Source organism: Solanum dulcamara, chromosome 10 (genome assembly GCF_947179165.1).
Source record: "Solanum dulcamara chromosome 10, daSolDulc1.2, whole genome shotgun sequence".
NCBI lineage: Eukaryota > Viridiplantae > Streptophyta > Magnoliopsida > Solanales > Solanaceae > Solanum > Solanum dulcamara.
The window spans coordinates 60,419,504-60,443,471 of NC_077246.1; the positions used below are offsets into that span (position 1 = coordinate 60,419,504).

Consider the following 23,968-nt stretch of genomic DNA (forward strand, 5'->3'; position numbering starts at 1 on the left):
AAGTCTTGAAGATGTGATGAGTCATAAAGATTTTCTCAAATGGATGGAGGTAATGATTGATTTTATATCTAGATGATGTGTATATATGCATTTTAACACTTCCTTGAAGATATGATTGAGATTAAGCATTGAGATTGAGACTTGATTGTGATAGAGTTGATGAGTTGACAAGGTTGTAATGAAACTTGTCGATGTGATTTGATTGAATTGATTGGATGGAGTTTTATGAGCAATGAGTCTTGGGAGAAGTATCGAGCACCGAATTGGGCAAGAGTATAGTCCATACTCGAACCTAATAACTGCGTCGCCAAACGTAGGGGGGGATGGAACCGTTAAAGTCGGATGCTTCCCCGAGAGATTTGTCCTGACATAATAGGACTTGGTTGGATTGGATCCATGATTTGATGACTCGTTCATGCCCTGGCAAGGTATGAGCGGACGCGGCAACAACGTCGGTTTGTTGTACTTTCACTGGCTCATAAGTGATGGTTGTCGGTTAAGAGAAACTCCCAAGTAGGGTTGATAGTACTCTGAGTCGGATTGAGTTGATTGTGTATGATTGGTCCCGTCTAAATCATATCCTTGTTTAGACTTAGGATATTTGATTGAGTTGTCACTCTTTGAGATTGAAATCCCGAGTTGATTGATTATTTCTTGATGTTCGTTGTATTCGGCCATTTTACATACTCGTACATTCCATGTACTGACGCCATTTGGCCTGCATCGTTTCATGATGCAGAGACATGTACTAGAGATCATCAACCGGTGCTCCGTTGAAGATCCACTTACACTTCCAGCCAGTCGGTGAGTCCTCCTAGTTCCCGGAGGATATTGGGCCTTCTTGTACAGTTTTTGATTGTCTTTTTTTTTGATTGTCGGTAGCCATGGGCTTATCATTGGCACCTTTTAGACTTGAATAGAGGCTTCATAGACTGAGATGTGAGGAGGTCGAGCGGTCATCTTGAGGATTCCTATTTTGATTATCGCTTTGATTGTAGATATTTGGCCTTCGGCGCTTATGATATGAGAAGTATTTCTTAAATTGAGTTTTCTGCTAATAGAATGTGCTTGAATGAATGAGTGATTGTGCCAAGTGGTTCGCTCGGAGGTCAGAGATGGCCTTCGAGTGCCGGTTACGTCTAGGGTACCCTCCCGGGGCGTGACAAACATGGTATCAGAGCCCAGAGTTCAAGTGTCCTAGGGAGTCTATGAAGCCGTGTCTAGTAGAGTCTTGCTTATGGGTGTGTTGTGCACCACACTTATAAGCAGGAGGCTATAGGACATTAGGAATTATTTCACTTCTTTCATACTCTGAATTCGTGCGATGGAGTTGAACTTCATGAAACTTCCTTTCTAATTCGTGCGTTCATATGTTACAGATAATGCCTCCTAAACGTACCACTAGCCAGAGGAATGTTGATAATGCAGGGATGCCACAGTTAGAGGCACGCCCAGCAAGGGCTAGAGGCCGACCCGCGAGATATGCGGAGGTACCTCAAGTGCCATCTACTCCACCTGCACCCACATCAGAAGCTGAATTTCGAGGGGCAATTGCCATGCTCACTCAACTAATGGCCGCCCGAAGCGGCAATCAAAATTCGCCGACTCTCAGCTCTAGTTCCCAGGAGCCATCTGCTACCACTAGAATTAGAGACTTTCTGAGGATGAACCCACCGGCATTTACGGGTTCTAAGGTTGATGAAGATCCCCAGAATTTCATTGATGAAATGTGGAAGATTCTAAAAGCTATGCACGCTACAGAAATTGAGGGGGTCGAGTTGGTGTCTTATCAACTCAAAGATGTGGCAAACATTTGGTATAGCCAATGGGAACAGGGAAGGGGTGAAGATGCTGAGTCTGCTAGGTGGGATGAGTTTGAGGGAGCCTTCCTCGACTACTTCTTTCCTCGAGAACTGAGGGAAGCGAAAGTAGAGGAATTTGTAAACCTAAAACAGGAAGGTATGTCGGTTAAGGAGTATGGCCTAAAGTTCATCCAGCTGTCCAGGTATGCTCCAGAAATGATTCCTGATGTGAGGTCAAAGATGAGGAAGTTCGTCTCCGGATTAGGGAGGCATGTGAAGAAGGAATGCAAGGCAGCATTGTTGATTTCGGATATGGATCTTTCCAGATTAATGGTGTATGCTCAACAGGTAGAGGAGGAGAAGAGAAAAGACAGAGAAGAGCACCTGAGCAAAAAGGCAAGGTCATCTGGGCAAGAGAATGAGCAGAGGCAGGGCAATGGCAATAGGTCCTTCTTCCAAAAGAGGCCTTCCACCTATGCCTCATCTACCGCCAGTGCCCCGATGCCGCGGAACAGGTATGATCGGCAGGGACAAAGTCGCCAGAATTTCAGAGTATGAAAGAAGTGAAACCACCATGTGTCAAGTGTGGTAAGCTTCACTTGGGAGAGTGCAGAGTGGGAGGGATGGGCTGTTATAAATGCGGCCAGATAGACCATTTTCAGAAAGAGTGCCCAGCATGGGGGAACAGAGCCCGGTCCTCTGCCACCGCACCCCCAGCTAGGGGTAATCAGAGGGGCACTACTCTAGGTACGAGTGGAGGTACGAACCGCCTATATGCCATGGGTAGTCGCCAAGATTAGGAGAACTCTCCAAACGTCATGACGGGTATGATTCGAGTCTCTTTCTTTGATTGTTATGTATTGATGGATCCAGGTGCCACCTTATCTTTTGTAACTCCCTATGTGGCTAGTAAGTTCAATAAAATCCCTGAACATCTTCTTGAGCCTTTTTGTGTGGCCACTCTTGTCGGTGATTCTGTCTTAGCTAAGAGAGTCTATAGAGATTGCATTGTGTCAATTCATCACAGGGACACCTTGGCTGACTTGGTTGAGTTAGACATGGTTGATTTTGACGTGATCCTTGGCATGGACTGGCTTTATGTCTGCTATGCCTCTATTGATTGTAGAACTCAAATTGTCACATTCAGATTCCCGAATGAGGCTTTCATAGAATGGAGGGGTAGTCCTATTGTGCCTAAGGGTAAGTTTATTTCATACCTTAGGTCCAGGAAGCTAATCTCAAAAGGGTGTATCTATCACCTTGTCCGAGTGAAAGATGACAGCATTGAGTCTCCATCCCTTGAGTCAGTTCCGATTGTCAACGAGTTTCTGGATGTCTTTCCTGAAGATCTGCCTGGAGTCCCTCCTGATAGGGAGATCGACTTCGGGATTGATATTCTTCCTGATATCCAACCTATCTCAATTCCCCCATATAGAATGGCTCCGGCCGAGTTGAAGGAGTTGAAGGAGCAGCTGAAGGACTTGTTAGATAAGGGATTCATTAGGCCGAGTGTCTCGCCATGGGGTGCTCCGGTCCTATTTGTGCGGAAGAAGGATGGGTCCCTTAGAATGTGTATCGACTACAGGCAGTTGAATAAAGTCACTATGAAGAACAAATACCCTCTCCCCAGAATAGATGACTTATTCGACCAACTTCAAGGTGCCACTTGTTTCTCAAAGATAGACTTGAGATCCGGCTACCACCAGTTGAAGGTGAGAGAATGTGATGTTCCGAAGACTGCTTTCCGGACTCGTTATGGCCACTTTGAATTTTTAGTCATGTCTTTTGGGTTGAATAATGCTCCCGCCGCTTTTATGGATCTCATGAACCGAGTATTCAAACCGTATCTTGATATGTTTGTGATTGTATTCATAGATGATATACTGGTTTACTCCAAGAATGAAGAGGAGCACGTCTATCATCTTAGAGTCGTTCTACAAACTTTGAGGGACTATGTATTGTATGCAAAGTTCTCTAAATGTGAATTTTGGCTTGCATCGGTGGCCTTCTTAGGCCATATTGTATCTGGAGATGGTATTCAGGTGGATGCTCAGAAAATAGAAGCTGTGAAGAATTGGCCTAGACCCACATCCCCAACAGAGATAAGGAGCTTTCTGGGCTTGGCCGGGTACTATCGAAGGTTTGTAGAGGGATTCTCATCCATATCATCACCATTGACTAAGCTGACCCAAAAGAAGGCTAAGTTCCAATGGTCTGATGCTTGTGAGGAGAGTTTCCAAAAATTGAAGACCAAGCTAACCACTGCTCCTGTTCTAACCTTGCCCGATGGAACAGAAGGTTTTGTGATTTATTGTGATGCCTCCAGAATTGGTTTGGGTTGTGTATTGATGCAAAGGGGGAAGGTGATAGCCTATGCTTCAAGACAGCTTAAGCTTCATGAGAGGAATTACCCAACTCATGACCTTGAGCTGGCAGCTGTGGTGTTTGCACTCAAAATCTGGCGCCACTACCTGTATGGAGTGCATATAGATGTATTCACCGATCACAAGAGCTTGCAATACGTCTTTAGCCAGAAAGAACTCAACCTTAGGCAAAGGAGATGGCTTGAGCTACTCAAGGACTATGATATGAGCATCCTCTACCATCCAGGTAAAGCTAATGTTGTTGCTGATGCTCTTAGCAGGTTGTCCATGGGTAGAACTAGCCACGTGGAGGAAGGAAGGAGGGAATTGGCGAAGGAGGTACACAGATTAGCACGATTGGGAGTTCATCTGGAAGAGAATAATGAAGGCAGAGTTACCATTCAGGATGGGTCTACGTCCTCACTTGTGGCAGAGGTGAAGGAGAAGCAAGACCAAGATCCCGTCCTTCTCCAATTGAAGGGAGGAGTTCACAAACAAGAGGTAATGGTTTTTACCCAAGGGGAAGATGGTGTGTTACGGTACCAAAATAGATTGTGCGTGCCGGATGTTGATGAGGTTCGAGAGAGGATTATGGCCGAAGCGCATAGTTCTAGATACTCTATTCATCCGGGTTCCACGAAAATGTACCATGACTTGAAAGAGATCTACTGGTGGAGCGGGATGAAGAAGGATATTGCGGAATTCGTTTCTAAATGCCCGAATTGTCAATAAGTGAAGGTTGAGCATCAGAGACCACATGGTCTAGCCCAAAACATAGAAATTCCAGAATGGAAGTGGGAGATGATCAACATGGACTTTATTACAGGCTTGCCGAAGTCCCGAAAGCAACATGATTCCATTTGGGTAATTGTGGATAGAATGACGAAATCAGCTCACTTCTTGGCGGTTAAGACTACTGACACCGCAGAAGACTATGCGAAGTTGTACATACAGGAGATCGTTAGATTGCATGGGGTCCCTTTGTCTATCATCTCAGACAGAGGAGCCCAATTCACTTCCCAATTTTGGAAATCCTTCCAGAAGGGATTAGGTTCGAGGGCGAACTTGAGTACTGCCTTCCACCCCAGACAGACGTCCAAGCAGAGCGCACAATTCAAACATTAGAGGATATGTTGAGGGCATGTGTGCTTGACTTCAAGGGGAATTGGGATGATCACTTGCCTCTCATAGAGTTTGCGTATAACAATAGCTACCATGCAAGCATTCAAATGGCCCCTTATGAAGCCTTGTATGGGAGGAGGTGTAGATCACTCATTGGGTGGTTTGAAGTTGGTGAAGCCGAGTTGATTGGGCCGGACCTCGTCCATCAAGCCATGGAGAAGGTACGAGTTATCCGAGAGAGGCTAAAGACAGCCCAAAGTCGCCAAAAATCGTACACCGATGTGAGGAGGAGAGACTTAGAGTTTGAGGTGGATGATTGGGTGTATTTGAAAGTGTCACCTATGAAGGGGGTCATGAGGTTTGGAAAGAAGGGGAAACTTAGTCCTGGATATATTGGCCCGTACCAAATTTTGAGGCGGGTCGGGAGTGTCGCTTATGAGCTGGACCTACCCTCAGAACTAGCTTCTATTCATCCGGTGTTCCACGTCTCAATATTGAAAAAGTGCTTGGGCGATCCCTCGCTGGTAGTCCCTATTGAGAGCATTGGAATTAAGGATAGCTTATCCTATGAGGAGGTCCCAATCCAAATCTTTGATCGCCAAATCCGCAAATTAAGGAACAAGGAGGTCACCTCAGTCAAAGTCCTGTGGAGGAATCAATTTGTTGAGAAAGCCACGTGGGAAGCGGAGGAAGCCATGAAGTCTAAATACCCACATCTATTCGTCTTCCTTGACTCGAATTCATTCGTACCTTTCTGAGTTTTGATTGATATTTGATTGAGAATTTGATTGATTGAATGACTGAATTTTGATTGTGATTTCTACCCTGAGTCTATTCTTGGTTGCTCGTCATTCGAGGACGAATGATCCCAAGGGGGAGATAATGTAACACCCCTCAAATTTTTTTCCTAAGATTCGGGCCTTCTTTGTACATGTGTGGGGCCCATCGTATTTATTTTGAAGTACGTGCTTGAGTTATGATGAGTCCCTGAGGAGTTTAAGAGCGTTGGGGGTGATGTGGGGTCATTGAGGACCCCTAGGACCGAGCTAAGTCCAAAAGATCCATCGTGGCTAAGTTTAGGATGAGTTCACGTAAGGGTCGACTTTCAATGACCTTATCGTTTGAAAGACGTCAATCCGGGTGGCCCATGACCTATCAAATTATAGGTCATCGGGTCTTCTTTCCAACGCCACCAAGAACGTAGATTTTGGAGTTCGGGGCCAAAAGATATGACGATCCGAAGACGAACTAGCACGACAGGGATTTCATTTTGGCCTGGGTTACCACTGCTGGGAAATGGCCCTGGCGCCGTAAGGGCGCGATGCGCCACTATCGCGCCAGGAACATGCCTCAGTAGTTTGGTCCCTGGCGCGACGCGCCACTAAAAGTTATGCAGGTTTTAGGCGAAATTAGCCTTGGCGCTGTAAGGGCGCGACGCGCCACTATCGCGCCAATGGCGTTTTAGCCTATTTTCAGAATATTTTGAGGAGGGGCAATTTGGGAACTTACCCAATTATATATATGTAGCCCTTGGCCTTTTGGTAACTCATTTTGGCAGCCCTCACTCTCTCTCTAAAAAGCCCTAAGAGCTCCTCTCCCTTCTCTCTACTCTTCTTCTCCAATTCCAACAAAAGAGTCCAAGAAGCTTCAAGATTAGAGTCCTCCATTAAAGACCCAACCTCAAGGTTTTCTTCAAGTCTTCTCTAAGGTATGTAAGGCTAACCAAAACATGGGTTGAGTCCACCCATGTGCCTTATTCTTGTTTTGAGGTTAGATATCCATGAAAATGGAGTTTCTTGGTATGGTACATGTTTGAATGAGTATTGTCCCATTTCATTTAATTATTGATGTGTTAATGTTGTTGAGCTAAGAGGTTCCTAAAATGAGCCCTTATATGAGTATGAGATGATGAAGGAATGAGTTGATAAATATGTTTGTTGGTCTTATTAATTATGTAGATTTGATAGAGTATACTATCTTTTTAAGCATGTTGCCTATTATAAGAATGTTGATTTGAAGTCTTGAAGATGTGATGAGTCATAAAGATTTTCTCAAATGGATGGAGGTAATGATTGATTTTATATCTAGATGATGTGTATATATGCATTTTAACACTTCCTTGAAGATATGATTGAGATTAAGCATTGAGATTGAGACTTGATTGTGATAGAGTTGATGAGTTGACAAGGTTGTAATGAAACTTGTCGATGTGATTTGATTGAATTGATTGGATGGAGTTTTATGAGCAATGAGTCTTGGGAGAAGTATCGAGCACCGAATTGGGCAAGAGTATAGTCTATACTCGAACCCAATAACTGCGTCGCCAAACGTAGGGGGGATGGAACCGTTAAAGTCGGATGCTTCCCCGAGAGATTTGTCCTGACATAATAGGACTTGGTTGGATTGGATCCATGATTTGATGACTCGTTCATGCCCTGGCAAGGTATGAGCGGACGCGGCAACAACGTCGGTTTGTTGTACTTTCACTGGCTCATAAGTGATGGTTGTCGGTTAAGAGAAACTCCCAAGTAGGGTTGATAGTACTCTGAGTCGGATTCAGTTGATTGTGTATGATTGGTCCCGTCTAAATCATATCCTTGTTTAGACTTAGGATATTTGATTGAGTTGTCACTCTTTGAGATTGAAATCCCGAGTTGATTGATTATTTCTTGATGTTCGTTGTATTCGGCCATTTTACATACTCGTACATTCCATGTACTGACGCCATTTGGCCTGCATCGTTTCATGATGCAGAGACATGTACTATAGATCATCAACCGGTGCTCCGTTGAAGATCCACTTACACTTCCAGCCAGTCGGTGAGTCCTCCTAGTTCCCGGAGGATATTGGGCCTTCTTGTACAGTTTTTGATTGTCTTTTTTTTTTGATTGTCGGTAGCCATGGGCTTATCATTGGCACCTTTTAGACTTGAATAGAGGCTTCATAGACTGAGATGTGAGGAGGTCGAGCGGTCATCTTGAGGATTCCTATTTTGATTATCGCTTTGATTGTAGATATTTGGCCTTCGGCGCTTATGATATGAGAAGTATTTCTTAAATTGAGTTTTCTGCTAATAGAATGTGCTTGAATGAATGAGTGATTGTGCCAAGTGGTTCGCTCGGAGGTCAGAGATGGCCTTCGAGTGCCGGTTACGTCTAGGGTACCCTCCCGGGGCGTGACAAACATGGTATCAGAGCCCAGAGTTCAAGTGTCCTAGGGAGTCTATGAAGCCGTGTCTAGTAGAGTCTTGCTTATGGGTGTGTTGTGCACCACACTTATAAGCAGGAGGCTATAGGACATTAGGAATTATTTCACTTCTTTCATACTCTGAATTCGTGCGATGGAGTTGAACTCCATGAAACTTCCTTTCTAATTCGTGCGTTCATATGTTACAGATAATGCCTCCTAAACGTACCACTAGCCAGAGGAATGTTGATAATGCAGGGATGCCACAGTTAGAGGCACGCCCAGCAAGGGCTAGAGGCCGACCCGCGAGATATGCGGAGGTACCTCAAGTGCCATCTACTCCACCTGCACCCACATCAGAAGCTGAATTTCGAGGGGCAATTGCCATGCTCACTCAACTAATGGCCGCCCGAAGCGGCAATCAAAATTCGCCGACTCTCAGCTCTAGTTCCCAGGAGCCATCTGCTACCACTAGAATTAGAGACTTTCTGAGGATGAACCCACCGGCATTTACGGGTTCTAAGGTTGATGAAGATCCCCAGAATTTCATTGATGAAATGTGGAAGATTCTAAAAGCTATGCACGCTACAGAAATTGAGGGGGTCGAGTTGGTGTCTTATCAACTCAAAGATGTGGCAAACATTTGGTATAGCCAATGGGAACAGGGAAGGGGTGAAGATGCTGAGTCTGCTAGGTGGGATGAGTTTGAGGGAGCCTTCCTCGACTACTTCTTTCCTCGAGAACTGAGGGAAGCGAAAGTAGAGGAATTTGTAAACCTAAAACAGGAAGGTATGTCGGTTAAGGAGTATGGCCTAAAGTTCATCCAGCTGTCCAGGTATGCTCCAGAAATGATTCCTGATGTGAGGTCAAAGATGAGGAAGTTCGTCTCCGGATTAGGGAGGCATGTGAAGAAGGAATGCAAGGCAGCATTGTTGATTTCGGATATGGATCTTTCCAGATTAATGGTGTATGCTCAACAGGTAGAGGAGGAGAAGAGAAAAGATAGAGAAGAGCACCTGAGCAAAAAGGCAAGGTCATCTGGGCAAGAGAATGAGCAGAGGCAGGGCAATGGCAATAGGTCCTTCTTCCAGAAGAGGCCTTCCACCTATGCCTCATCTACCGCCAGTGCCCCGATGCCGCGGAACAGGTATGATCGGCAGGGACAAAGTCGCCAGAATTTCAAGCCACGAAGTTTTCAACCCCAAGCTAGCATGGGTCAGGGTGCGCAGGGGAAACCACCATGTGTCAAGTGTGGTAAGCTTCACTTGGGAGAGTGCAGAGTGGGAGGGATGGGCTGTTATAAATGCGGCCAGATAGACCATTTTCAGAAAGAGTGCCCAGCATGGGGGAACAGAGCCCGGTCCTCTGCCACCGCACCCCCAGCTAGGGGTAATCAGAGGGGCACTACTCTAGGTACGAGTGGAGGTACGAACTGCCTATATGCCATGGGTAGTCGCCAAGATTAGGAGAACTCTCCAAACGTCATGACGGGTATGATTCGAGTCTCTTCCTTTGATTGTTATGTATTGATGGATCCAGGTGCCACCTTATCTTTTGTAACTCCCTATGTGGCTAGTAAGTTCAATAAAATCCCTGAACGTCTTCTTGAGCCTTTTTGTGTGGCCACTCTTGTCGGTGATTCTGTCTTAGCTAAGAGAGTCTATAGAGATTGCATTGTGTCAATTCATCACAGGGACACCTTGGCTGACTTGGTTGATTTAGACATGGTTGATTTTGACGTGATCCTTGGCATGGACTGGCTTTATGTCTGCTATGCCTCTATTGATTGTAGAACTCAAATTGTCACATTCAGATTCTCGAATGAGGCTGTCATAGAATGGAGGGGTAGTCCTATTGTGCCTAAGGGTAAGTTTATTTCATACCTTAGGTCCAGGAAGCTAATCTCAAAAGGGTGTATCTATCACCTTGTCCGAGTGAAAGATGACAGCATTGAGTCTCCATCCCTTGAGTCAGTTCCGATTGTCAACGAGTTTCTGGATGTCTTTCCTGAAGATCTGCCTGGAGTCCCTCCTGATAGGGAGATCGACTTCGGGATTGATATTCTTCCTGATATCCAACCTATCTCAATTCCCCCATATAGAATGGCTCCGGCCGAGTTGAAGGAGTTGAAGGAGCAGCTGAAGGACTTGTTAGATAAGGGATTCATTAGGCTGAGTGTCTCGCCATGGGGTGCTCCGGTCCTATTTGTGCGGAAGAAGGATGGGTCCCTTAGAATGTGTATCGACTACAGGCAGTTGAATAAAGTCACTATGAAGAACAAATACCCTCTCCCCAGAATAGATGACTTATTCGACCAACTTCAAGGTGCCACTTGTTTCTCAAAGATAGACTTGAGATCCGGCTACCACCAGTTGAAGGTGAGAGAATGTGATGTTCCGAAGACTGCTTTCCGGACTCGTTATGGCCACTTTGAATTTTTAGTCATGTCTTTTGGGTTGACTAATGCTCCCGCCGCTTTTATGGATCTCATGAACCGAGTATTCAAACCGTATCTTGATATGTTTGTGATTGTATTCATAGATGATATACTGGTTTACTCCAAGAATGAAGAGGAGCACGCCTATCATCTTAGAGTCGTTCTACAAACTTTGAGGGACTATGTATTGTATGCAAAGTTCTCTAAATGTGAATTTTGGCTTGCATCGGTGGCCTTCTTAGGCCATATTGTATCTGGAGATGGTATTCAGGTGGATGCTCAGAAAATAGAAGCTGTGAAGAATTGGCCTAGACCCACATCCCCAACAGAGATAAGGAGCTTTCTGGGCTTGGCCGGGTACTACCGAAGGTTTGTAGAGGGATTCTCATCCATATCATCACCATTGACTAAGCTGACCCAAAAGAAGGCTAAGTTCCAATGGTCTGATGCTTGTGAGGAGAGTTTCCAAAAATTGAAGACCAAGCTAACCACTGCTCCTGTTCTAACCTTGCCCGATGGAACAGAAGGTTTTGTGATTTATTGTGATGCCTCCAGAATTGGTTTGGGTTGTGTATTGATGCAAAGGGGGAAGGTGATAGCCTATGCTTCAAGACAGCTTAAGCTTCATGAGAGGAATTACCCAACTCATGACCTTGAGCTGGCAGCTGTGGTGTTTGCACTCAAAATCTGGCGCCACTACCTGTATGGAGTGCATATAGATGTATTCACCGATCACAAGAGCTTGCAATACGTCTTTAGCCAGAAAGAACTCAACCTTAGGCAAAGGAGATGGCTTGAGCTACTCAAGGACTATGATATGAGCATCCTCTACCATCCAGGTAAAGCTAATGTTGTTGCTGATGCTCTTAGCAGGTTGTCCATGGGTAGCACTGCCCACATAGAGGAAGGAAGGAGAGAATTGGCGAAGGAGGTACACAGGTTAGCACGATTGGGAGTTCATCTGGAAGAGAATAATGAAGGCAGAGTTACCATTCAGGATGGGTCTACGTCCTCACTTGTGGCAGAGGTGAAGGAGAAGCAAGACCAAGATCCCGTCCTTCTCCAATTGAAGGGAGGAGTTCACAAACAAGAGGTAATGGTTTTTACCCAAGGGGAAGATGGTGTGTTACGGTACCAAAATAGATTGTGCGTGCCGGATGTTGATGAGGTTCGAGAGAGGATTATGGCCGAAGCGCATAGTTCTAGATACTCTATTCATCCGGGTTCCATGAAAATGTACCATGACTTGAAAGAGATCTACTGGTGGAGCGGGATGAAGAAGGATATTGCGGAATTCGTTTCTAAATGCCCGAATTGTCAATAAGTGAAGGTTGAGCATCAGAGACCACATGGTCTAGCCCAAAACATAGAAATTCCAGAATGGAAGTGGGAGATGATCAACATGGACTTTATTACAGGCTTGCCGAAGTCCCGAAAGCAACATGATTCCATTTGGGTAATTGTGGATAGAATGACGAAATCAGCTCACTTCTTGGCGGTTAAGACTACTGACACCGCAGAAGACTATGCGAAGTTGTACATACAGGAGATCGTTAGATTGCATGGGGTCCCTTTGTCTATCATCTCAGACAGAGGAGCCCAATTCACTTCCCAATTTTGGAAATCCTTCCAGAAGGGATTAGGTTCGAGGGCGAACTTGAGTACTGCCTTCCACCCCAGACAGAAGGCCAAGCAGAGCGCACAATTCAAACATTAGAGGATATGTTGAGGGCATGTGTGCTTGACTTCAAGGGGAATTGGGATGATCACTTGCCTCTCATAGAGTTTGCGTATAACAATAGCTACCATGCAAGCATTCAAATGGCCCCTTATGAAGCCTTGTATGGGAGGAGGTATAGATCACTCATTGGGTGGTTTGAAGTTGGTGAAGCCGAGTTGATTGGGCCGGACCTCGTCCATCAAGCCATGGAGAAGGTACGAGTTATCCGAGAGAGGCTAAAGACAGCCCAAAGTCGCCAAAAATCGTACACCGATGTGAGGAGGAGAGACTTAGAGTTTGAGGTGGATGATTGGGTGTATTTGAAAGTGTCACCTATGAAGGGGGTCATGAGGTTTGGAAAGAAGGGGAAACTTAGTCCTGGATATATTGGCCCGTACCAAATTTTGAGGCGGGTCGGGAGTGTCGCTTATGAGCTGGACCTACCCTCAGAACTAGCTTCTATTCATCCGGTGTTCCACGTCTCAATATTGAAAAAGTGCTTGGGCGATCCCTCGCTGGTAGTCCCTATTGAGAGCATTGGAATTAAGGATAGCTTATCCTATGAGGAGGTCCCAATCCAAATCTTTGATCGCCAAATCCGCAAATTAAGGAACAAGGAGGTCGCCTCAGTCAAAGTCCTGTGGAGGAATCAATTTGTTGAGAAAGCCACGTGGGAAGCGGAGGAAGCCATGAAGTCTAAATACCCACATCTATTCGTGCCTACCGAGGAGGACATTGAAGGTAATGACTACTTCCTTGACTCGAATTCATTCGTACCTTTCTGAGTTTTGATTGATATTTGATTGAGAATTTGATTGATTGAATGACTGAATTTTGATTGTGATTTCTACCCTGAGTCTATTCTTGGTTGCTCGTCATTCGAGGACGAATGATCCCAAGGGGGAGATAATGTAACACCCCTCAAATTTTTTTCCTAAGATTCGGGCCTTCTTTGTACATGTGTGGGGGCCATCGTATTTATTTTGAAGTACGTGCTTGAGTTACGATGAGTCCCTGAGGAGTTTAAGAGCGTTGGGGGTGATGTGGGGTCATTGAGGACCCCTAGGACCGAGCTAAGTCCAAAAGATCCATCGTGGCTAAGTTTAGGATGAGTTCACGTAAGGGTCGACTTTCAATGACCTTATCGTTTGAAAGACGTCAATCCGGGTGGCCCATGACCTATCAAATTATAGGTCATCGGGTCTTCTTTCCAACGCCACCAAGAACGTAGATTTTGGAGTTCGGGGCCAAAAGATATGACGATCCGAAGACGAACTAGCACGACAGGGATTTCATTTTGGCCTGGGTTACCACTGCTGGGAAATGGCCCTGGCGCCGTAAGGGCGCGATGCGCCACTATCGCGCCAGGAACATGCCTCAGTAGTTTGGTCCCTGGCGCGACGCGCCACTAAAAGTTATGCAGGTTTTAGGCGAAATTAGCCTTGGCGCTGTAAGGGCGCGACGCGCCACTATCGCGCCAATGGCGTTTTAGCCTATTTTCAGAATATTTTGAGGAGGGGCAATTTGGGAACTTACCCAATTATATATATGTAGCCCTTGGCCTTTTGGGAACTCATTTTGGCAGCCCTCACTCTCTCTCTAAAAAGCCCTAAGAGCTCCTCTCCCTTCTCTCTACTCTTCTTCTCCAATTCCAACAAAGGAGTCCAAGAAGCTTCAAGATTAGAGTCCTCCATTAAAGACCCAACCTCAAGGTTTTCTTCAAGTCTTCTCTAAGGTATGTAAGGCTAACCAAAACATGGGTTGAGTCCACCCATGTGCCTTATTCTTGTTTTGAGGTTAGATATCCATGAAAATGGAGTTTCTTGGTATGGTACATGTTTGAATGAGTATTGTCCCATTTCATTTAATTATTGATGTGTTAATGTTGTTGAGCTAAGAGGTTCCTAAAATGAGCCCTTATATGAGTATGAGATGATGAAGGAATGAGTTGATAAATATGTTTGTTGGTCTTATTAATTATGTAGATTTGATAGAGTATACTATCTTTTTAAGCATGTTGCCTATTATAAGAATGTTGATTTGAAGTCTTGAAGATGTGATGAGTCATAAAGATTTTCTCAAATGGATGGAGGTAATGATTGATTTTATATCTAGATGATGTGTATATATGCATTTTAACACTTCCTTGAAGATATGATTGAGATTAAGCATTGAGATTGAGACTTGATTGTGATAGAGTTGATGAGTTGACAAGGTTGTAATGAAACTTGTCGATGTGATTTGATTGAATTGATTGGATGGAGTTTTATGAGCAATGAGTCTTGGGAGAAGTATCGAGCACCGAATTGGGCAAGAGTATAGTCCATACTCGAACCCAATAATTGCGTCGCCAAACGTAGGGGGGATGGAACCGTTAAAGTCGGATGCTTCCCCGAGAGATTTATCCTGACATAATAGGACTTGGTTGGATTGGATCCATGATTTGATGACTCGTTCATGCCCTGGCAAGGTATGAGCGGACGCGGCAACAATGTCGGTTTGTTGTACTTTCACTGGCTCATAAGTGATGGTTGTCGGTTAAGAGAAACTCCCAAGTAGGGTTGATAGTACTCTGAGTCGGATTGAGTTGATTGTGTATGATTGGTCCCGTCTAAATCATATCCTTGTTTAGACTTAGGATATTTGATTGAGTTGTCACTCTTTGAGATTGAAATCCCGAGTTGATTGATTATTTCTTGATGTTCGTTGTATTCGGCCATTTTACATACTCGTACATTCCATGTACTGATGCCATTTGGCCTGCATCGTTTCATGATGCAGAGACAGGTACTAGAGATCATCAACCGGCGCTCCGTTGAAGATCCACTAACACTTCCAGCCAGTCGGTGAGTCCTCCTAGTTCCCGGAGGATATTGGGCCTTCCTGTACAGTTTTTGATTGTCTTTTTTTTTTGATTGTCGGTAGCCATGGGCTTGTCATTGGCACCTTTTAGACTTGAATAGAGGCTTCATAGACTGAGATGTGAGGAGGTCGAGCGGTCATCTTGAGGATTCCTATTTTGATTATCGCTTTGATTGTAGATATTTGGCCTTCGGCGCTTATGATATGAGAAGTATTTCTTAAATTGAGTTTTCTGCTAATAGAATGTGCTTGAATGAATGAGTGATTGTGCCAAGTGGTTCGCTCGGAGGTCAGAGATGGCCTTCGAGTGCCGGTTACGTCTAGGGTACCCTCCCGGGGCGTGACATCAAGCATGCTCAAAAACCTCAACTCAAACCTATTAGTGGGCATTACAAGTCAAGTACCCTCTTCATATATCTATTCAGTCATGTCTAGATTACCCAGTCCTAATCACACATAAAACATCACATAAGGCCCCACACGGGCTACACAACACATATAAGCCCCCACATGGGCATCACAATATAAATCATCAGTCCTAAACTACTCTACAACCCTATTCCAAAGTCTACAACATAGAATTTGACTAATTACCCCAACTCATCCCCAAGAAAGATAGTCAAACCTACCTCGATAGTCGAAACCGCATTCGAACACCTCCATTGGATGATCAACCCTCAAATTCAATACCCAAAATTACAACCCACTATCAAGAATGAAATATACACGTCATAAGGAGTCTAATGACATCCATACTGATAGGTTTTGAAACTAGGGGTAAAACAGTCCAAAAATTGATCATTTTTGAAAAGGGGTCAAATCTGGAATTTTATCACAAAAATAATTCTACTAGTAATAAAGAACTCATGGTTGAAAACCCTAAAAAATAGAGTTTAAAACAAGTTAGAAATCACCATTTTCTTAAATTCAGATGAGGGAAGAAAACAAGGAATTTAGGTTTTAAAACTAAAGATTTAGAAGTTGAAATCATGATATAAGTGATGGAATATGAAAGATTCTAGTGAAATATCACTTACCCCACGAAATTACTCGATGAATTCTCTCCAAAATTGCCCCCAACAAGCTCAAGAAAGTCAAAAATAATGGAAATGGGGGTTTTCCCGATTAAACATTGTTCAGGTCAAAAATGACCTTCGCGATCATGATACATTAAGCTCGCGATCGCGATCGCGAACCCCCTTCTCATAATCGTGAATATGAAAAACCTGACACATTGCGATCGCATGGACTAAGGTTGCGATCGTGATAAATGATGAAGAGTTGCACCAGAACCAAAAATAGCAGCTAAAACTCAATCAAAACTGTTCTTGGTTGGACCCTTAAAAATTATTTGGGGTCCGATAAAAATAAATCAGATATGTTACTACACTAAATTTGACATTCCGGACTCAATAGAATCATCAGATTTCCTAAATGAAGTTGTTTTGACCAAAATACATCCCAGGCCCCTTATTGGCTTAAAACTCAACTTTTGGTCTAAAAACTTAAAATAATAATTAAGGTCCCGAAGCTCTAAGTCAATGTTCAACTAGATCAAACTCAACATTCATAACACAACGGAACTGACAGAATTCTCATTCGATGCTTGGATATCAAAATATTGACCAAAGTCAAACCAACTCATTTAAAAACCTCACTTTTCAACTTAACACCTCAAATTCATATATCAACCCCAAATCTGTTTTTCGACACCTCTTCTAGACCAATTTTCACATTTGGAGTTGATGGAATCGATGAAATTCCATTCTGAGATCCGTAGCTCCGATTGGTACCAAAACCACATGTTCACCTCTTAACCCTATATAACTCAAGAATTAGCCCAATTCACTAACTATTAAGATTTTGACACATTTAACCACATAAACTGAACAAATAACACCCGAGGCAATAATAATAGGGGTAAAATGGTAATTTCATGCAAATATAAAAAATGACCCTCAAGGTCATTACACTTGTAACGACCTGTTAGGTCATTTTGAACACTAGATCTATTTCTTTCATAAAAGAACCATCGTCGTATTTCAAGTTTGATCTTCGAGCTTTAATCAAAAAGGTATTGTGTCAAAAAAATTATTGAATTAACCTAGCTATGAGGAAGAACTAATAAGTTTAATGAAAAAAATCATTAGTTTTAAAATGACCAAATTTCATGAAAAAAAACCAATGTAGTATGCAAGATACAAAATGTAAAATTGAATTGAATACAAATACAAACCGTCTATAAATTTAAATGAACACACTTTCAGAAAGAATAATAAATTTTGAAAAATACAAATAGATTGTGACAAGAAAGCATGGATACAAACATGCACAAATAAAAATAAAATCAAATGGCATACATACGGTAAATAATACAATTTAAGAAATGATACATTATTCTAGAAAAATCAAATAGATTGTGAAAAAAATAGGATACAGATCTGCATAAAAATCCTAATCCAGTTGGCATACCTATCAACAATTGTAATGAATACAACCTTCAAATAATACAAATTTATCCTGAAAAACCCAATGTAGTATGCAAGATAGAACATAAAATTTATAATGAAATACAAAACAACATAAATACTATAAAGAATACAATTTGATAAAGGGTACAATATTCTAAAAATTGCAAATAGACTGTGAAAAAATCCTAAATCAGTTGGCATACCTATTATAATGAATTCAAACTAAAAATAAAATACAATGTTGTTAATAAATGTAACGAACTGTTCCCGTAATTATGGATAGGCCAATGAAGAAGGATTTTTGGGCCAGAAACTTCAAAAAAAAGTTAGCGTGGGCCAGACTTGGACAGATTCTGAGTCAAGTGAAGTCTAGGGAGACCTTGTGAATAGTGGGAGATCAAATCTCTAATTTATTTAGACAAACTGATATCCAAGACGATAAGGAGCATTTATGGCTTCGCAAAATCGCATTCGGATAATTAAAACTCTCGGAATCAAATTTGGCGTGAAGAGTATATTTTAATACGTCTTGGAAGGGGGGGGGGTGTTGTGAAATGGGTCTTGGAGCTCAAACTCTGAGCTCTCTATTTCCATGCAACCCGCCAGAGCGGGATTTGTCCCGCTAGAGTAGAATGGTCCCGCCAGAGCGGGCCAGTCACGAGACTTAAGTTGGGAAAAACCTCAAAACGGTTTATTTTTTCAAAAAACAGTTCCTAAGACTTCAGAAAATGACCAATGACAATTTTCATCAATTTTCCATGAATTTTCACACTTAAAGTAAGAATTTTACTCTCTAAATTCATCCTTTGATTCCTAGAACCTAGAAACTATGGTTGGTAATCATTGGGGGAGGGTTTGAATTGAAAACTAATGTGGAAAATAGCCCTAGGGTGGGGTTAAGATCATGGGTTTTGCCTAGGATGAGAATTGTGTTATTTTTCATGATAGTTAGATCATTGTATTGATCATTTATATGTATTTACTATTGCTAGACCAAGAACGAGAGGAACACATCCGGAAAGGGAAAACTCTTGCACTGTAATGTTGTTGAAGCTTGAATTTGAAGTAGGTGATGGTTTTGTTTCCCGTATGTATTTCATATCTTTATGAAATTGCTTCATGATATGCATATGTGTATATGATTAGGGAAACATGCTAGTTTATATGTGACATGATGTAATATCCCCTAAAAACGTTGTATACGATGTTTTAATTTTTGCCTAAACATGATACAGCCTCTGTATTTTAGTCATAACTTTTCATAGAAATATCCAAATTGAGTGATTCAAATTTCTGAGTAACCACAAGATCATTACTTACAACTTTTATGAAGACCATATTTTAAGATTCGGAGGTTACGTAGGTCAAATAAATTAATCTTTGTAAGGTAGGATGCTGTTACGGAAATGAGTGTTTATAGAAGAAAAATCATATCTCACTGTAGGTTTATCCAAATTGGTTGATTCTTGAACGATATGAAACTAGACTTCCATATCTACAATTCTTATGAAGACACCAAATCCTAATAAGGAATTTATCTTATTCAAACGCAGCTCCCAAAAAGAGTATTCTGTCAAAGATAACTCATTTCACCTACCATAGAAAGATCTAGATACATTTGACATCACTCATGACATAAATTGTCCTCCATTTAACATCATCCATGACATCAATATATTCCACTAAATTTTCAGATTTTTATTTATAATTATTTTATTTATTGTTAGGTCATCTTTCCCACCTATAAATACCCACCTTATTTCTTCATTTTATTCATCAAGCTTTCTCAAGCAAATCTTCTCTCTATACACTTCTTTACACATTCTCAAATATAGTTTTAGTTCTTAGTAGTGAAGAAATACTATTCCGGTGATTCATATATTCCGGGTAGTACACAAAACGTTTCGGCAAGTAGAGAAGCTAGGACTCAAGAGTGTTCATTAAGTCTTCCGGTACCAACTAAAACTTCGGTTTCCAAGTATGTAAGGTTTCAATGAGAGTATTCCTTCCACTCTCATGTCTAAATTATTTTGATTATATGATAAATTATGTTTATTTTCTTTAAGCTTTACTCTAAGTTATGTGGGTGTTTATCCATGAGTTCTTCCACCCATGTAGTCCAAAAATTCTTTCAATTAAATATCTTGATTTCAAGTAATATTTTCTTATGTTAATTCTTAATTTTACTTAATAGTATGAATCATGGTTAAACTAATGATTATTGCTCTATTTTGATGGAACATAATTTCATATGTATGAATTGATGGTTTACAATTAATTCTTTTATTTATCTATTTAAAGGTTCTTGAAATTCATGGTGGGTTGTTTAAAGCATGATTTTTAATTAATGGATTTCAAAGTATTTATGTATATTTATTTACATACATATTTGCAAGTTGAAGTGATTTGAACCCACCTAGTTTTACTATGTTTTTAATAAAGTTTGACTTGAAAGCTTTGACTCCAAATAAATATTTATAAAAGTAATATCTATGATCAAAAAGGGAGTCTTATGAAATGAAAGAATGATGAAATGATATGAATCATGGATTCTTTATGCAATAAGGACAATTTTTGCATATTTAAATTATCAAATGTTTTAATGAGCTATTCTACCGAATATGATGTTTGAATTCTCAAGTTATATGCTATGAATATTTTGAAGTATTAAACTATTCCGTGGGATTGACTTAGCACCGAATGAGGCATTGAGGTGGGATTCGGTAAGGGAATCCTAATAGCCACCCCTTGTCTCATTAACTATGTGCCAACATAGGAGCCCTTGTAGGCTTAGGCTAATGGATCCATAAATAGCCCTTAAAGTTAAAGTTAAGGAAATAATTGAAGTTGACGGAGTTCTACCTGGCAAGTAGTCTCCCCGGCCAACGTAGGGGGTTATGTTGGATTCCATGTAATAGCTCGCATGGTCTTAAATGTCGGTTATGGTTATTTTCCCACAAAATGAATGTTTTAAAGGATATCTATATGATTTATTATGCATACATTCAATTATGTTCCATATTACATAAATGTTTTTAATGTTTCCTCAATGTTCATGCATCCTTACATACTTAGTACATTCAAAGTACTAACGCATACTCTTTTGCCTACATGATATCACCATGTAGGGATCGGTGCTCCTCCTCGTTCTCCTCCACGTGGCTAGTTGATATTCTATTGAAGACTACTTTTGGTGAGTTCCCATGTTCCGGGAACAATACTCCTTTGTCTTTCTAGCTTATGATATGTTAAGATATTTTATTATGGCATTTCTTCTATTATGATTGAGGGTGAGCTAGGAACTTGTCTTAGCCCCATTAAATCTAATAGTTAGAGGTATTGTTGGACATATGTAAGTTGAAGATTTATTATTATGATTTCCGCTTGTCTATTTATCATTATTACCTATGAAAGGCTAAAAGAATGCTAAGAGGCTTGTTTGAGGTACTTTCGGGTTCCTCATTCGCCATGTCACGTCTAGGCCCTAGGCTTGGGTCGTGACACATGATCACTTGATGGCCTGTTGTGTGATAAACCTTTCTTGGTGATAAAAATATTGAATATTGAATGTGATTGTGACTGTTTGCATGACTAGGACCGGGTGTCACATTTCAAAACATATTTAGATTAGATGTCATGTTCCAATATATATTTCGATCAGATATCACTTTTCTACATAAACCTTGGATCGAGTGTCACAATCCCATGAGAGGACCCTATATGAAGTTATAGCATGTTAAAGTTATAGAACTGTGATCTTGCTGAATATTATTGGAGATGAGATTGGTTAACTTATTCTGTATATGTTTGCTTGTCATATTGAGTTTACTTATATATGATCTGCTTACTGGCTAACAGCATGATACTACTAGTACACTATTCATTTTGTGTATTGATACTATATTGCCTCTGTCTTTTGTTGAGTACAGGGCATATTCAGCCGGTTGTGGAGAGACATCGCTTGGGCATATTCCATCGGCTGTGGAGAGACATAGCCTAAATGAGTAGTGATCTTATTCAAGTCCAAGGGTGAGCTATTATGTTATGTTGCCATGAACTTTCTCATCTATTCTAGTCCATCTTCCAGGATGTAGATGTTCAGACATTTTGTTAACTCTTAATAACATCTTTTGGGAATTGCATTTCCCTTTCCAGACTTATTTATTATTAGAGTTTTGGTACAATAACTTTCAGTTCCTAAGTTGTTTGTACTTTTGCAATGTTTGGGGTTGATAACTAGATGATTTCTGATTTTATGGGAGCTAAGTTGTTGTTCTTGATTTAAACCTGCTTCTATATCTTTAAACTTTTGTATACATTGAGATTTTTGTTAATTAGGCTTAAATAATGGTTCTCCCACTTGAGGATTATTGTGGGTGCCAGTCAGGTGGGTCGGGATCATGATAAAGTTTGTATCAAAGCCTAGGTTCATTGATCTCATCATATCAAAATGAGTCTAGTAGATCTTGCGGAATGATACAGAGACTTTTGTACTTTTCTTCTAAAGGCTATAGGATTTTAGGAAAAGTTTTGTAATCTTCTTTCCTTCGTGCTATAACTTGATTCCAATTGGAATCTGGTGATCCAAATTAGTATCGAACCTTTCTCAAACTCTTGTCCGCAGATGGTTAACACATTCTATAATAGTGTAAGTACTGTAGCTCTAGTAGAGCCAGAGGAAGAGCCCGCTGTTTGAGAAAGAGGCCGAGGTAGAGACAGGAGAGAGAGGCATGGCAGGAGCAGAGGGAGAGAAGCACTTGCCAAAGTGGAGGTTCCGATTGAGGAGGTGCTAGTAGGTGAGACCCCTTCTGCTCCCCAGAATGAGTTATAGAGAGAGGTAGACGTTAGAGAGGAAGAAGAGCATGCTGCAAAGGAGGAGGGCACCCAGACTGGGGCTACTGGTATTCCCCCTCTGACCCCATACTAGCTCAGCAAATTATGGATTTCTTGAGTGGGTTGGCCGGCAATGAAGCCATTCTCACTATGCCCGTAGCACCAGTTCCTATTGCTCATCTTGTTGCTACTATAGCTCAGCTAGCAGATAAGATGGTAGACACTGATGCCTTCTTCAGACCACTCATGGGTCCAGTAATGACCGGTACTGAGCATGACTTGCTCACCAAATTTCTAAAACTCAAACCTTTAGTCTTCCATGGTACTAAAAATCAAGATGCTTATGAGGTTATTATTGATTAGTATGAGAGGTTGAAAAAGCTGGGTATAGTGCACCAATATGGAGTAAAATTTGTGACATTTTAGTTGTAGGGTAAATCTAAGCAGTGGCGAAGGTCTTATGTAGAATATCGTTCGATAGTGTTACCCCTACTTACTTGGGTTTAATTTCATGCCTTATTTCTAGAAAAGTATGTGCCCCATACTTTGAGGGGCATAAAGAAGGATGAGTTTATGGCACTAGAGTAGGGAGGATTATAAATGGCTGCTTATGAGGATAAGTTTCATGTGTTATCCAGGTATGCTACTCAGTTGGTCACTATAGAGGAGGAAAGGATTAGGTTGTTTGTGAAGGGGTTGATCCCCAAGTTGCTGGTACTTTTTGTCCATATGACTTTGTCAGGCAGGAGTTTTAATGAAGTCATAGACTTTGTGAAGAAGGTTGAAGGTAGAAAAGATGGGCAAGCCAAAGCTTTGGTTAAGAAGTCCAAGAGTATAGGTAATTTCCAGGGATCCTATTCCAAAGGGTCAGGCCGGCCGGTGATTACCGCCCATCTAATTCAGCCAGCGCTTCTCGCTTCTACTGGCAGTTTTTTAGCTACTCCACAGCAGCATCCGACCCATGAGGGTCAGGGAACATCATTCTCGGGTAGCCGCCCATCTTTTGATCGTGATTGTTTTAATTATGGAGAGCTGGGACATAAATTGAGGGAGTCTCCTCACCCTCGTGGGATAGTTTCATCACCCTAGTAGGCCCGAGCAATGGTACCAATATCTGGGAGAAGAAATGATAGAGGACATCTATAGGGTGGACGAGGAGGAAATTCGAAAGC

General features: G+C 41.8%; 1 protein-coding gene across 1 annotated transcript; it reads left to right on the forward strand.

The window, feature by feature from the left end:
- Nucleotides 1-1,643: 1,643 nt before the first annotated feature.
- On the forward strand, nt 1,644-21,971 carry LOC129869841 (uncharacterized; the record flags this gene model as incomplete). Its single annotated transcript, XM_055944435.1, has 8 exons — nt 1,644-2,248; nt 2,950-2,992; nt 3,143-3,311; nt 4,665-4,704; nt 5,376-5,514; nt 5,635-5,737; nt 5,831-5,928; nt 21,822-21,971. Coding segments are annotated over 8 exons (1,347 nt in total), but the record flags the coding sequence as incomplete, so codon positions are not given.
- Between the last annotated feature and the right edge of the window lie 1,997 nt (nt 21,972-23,968).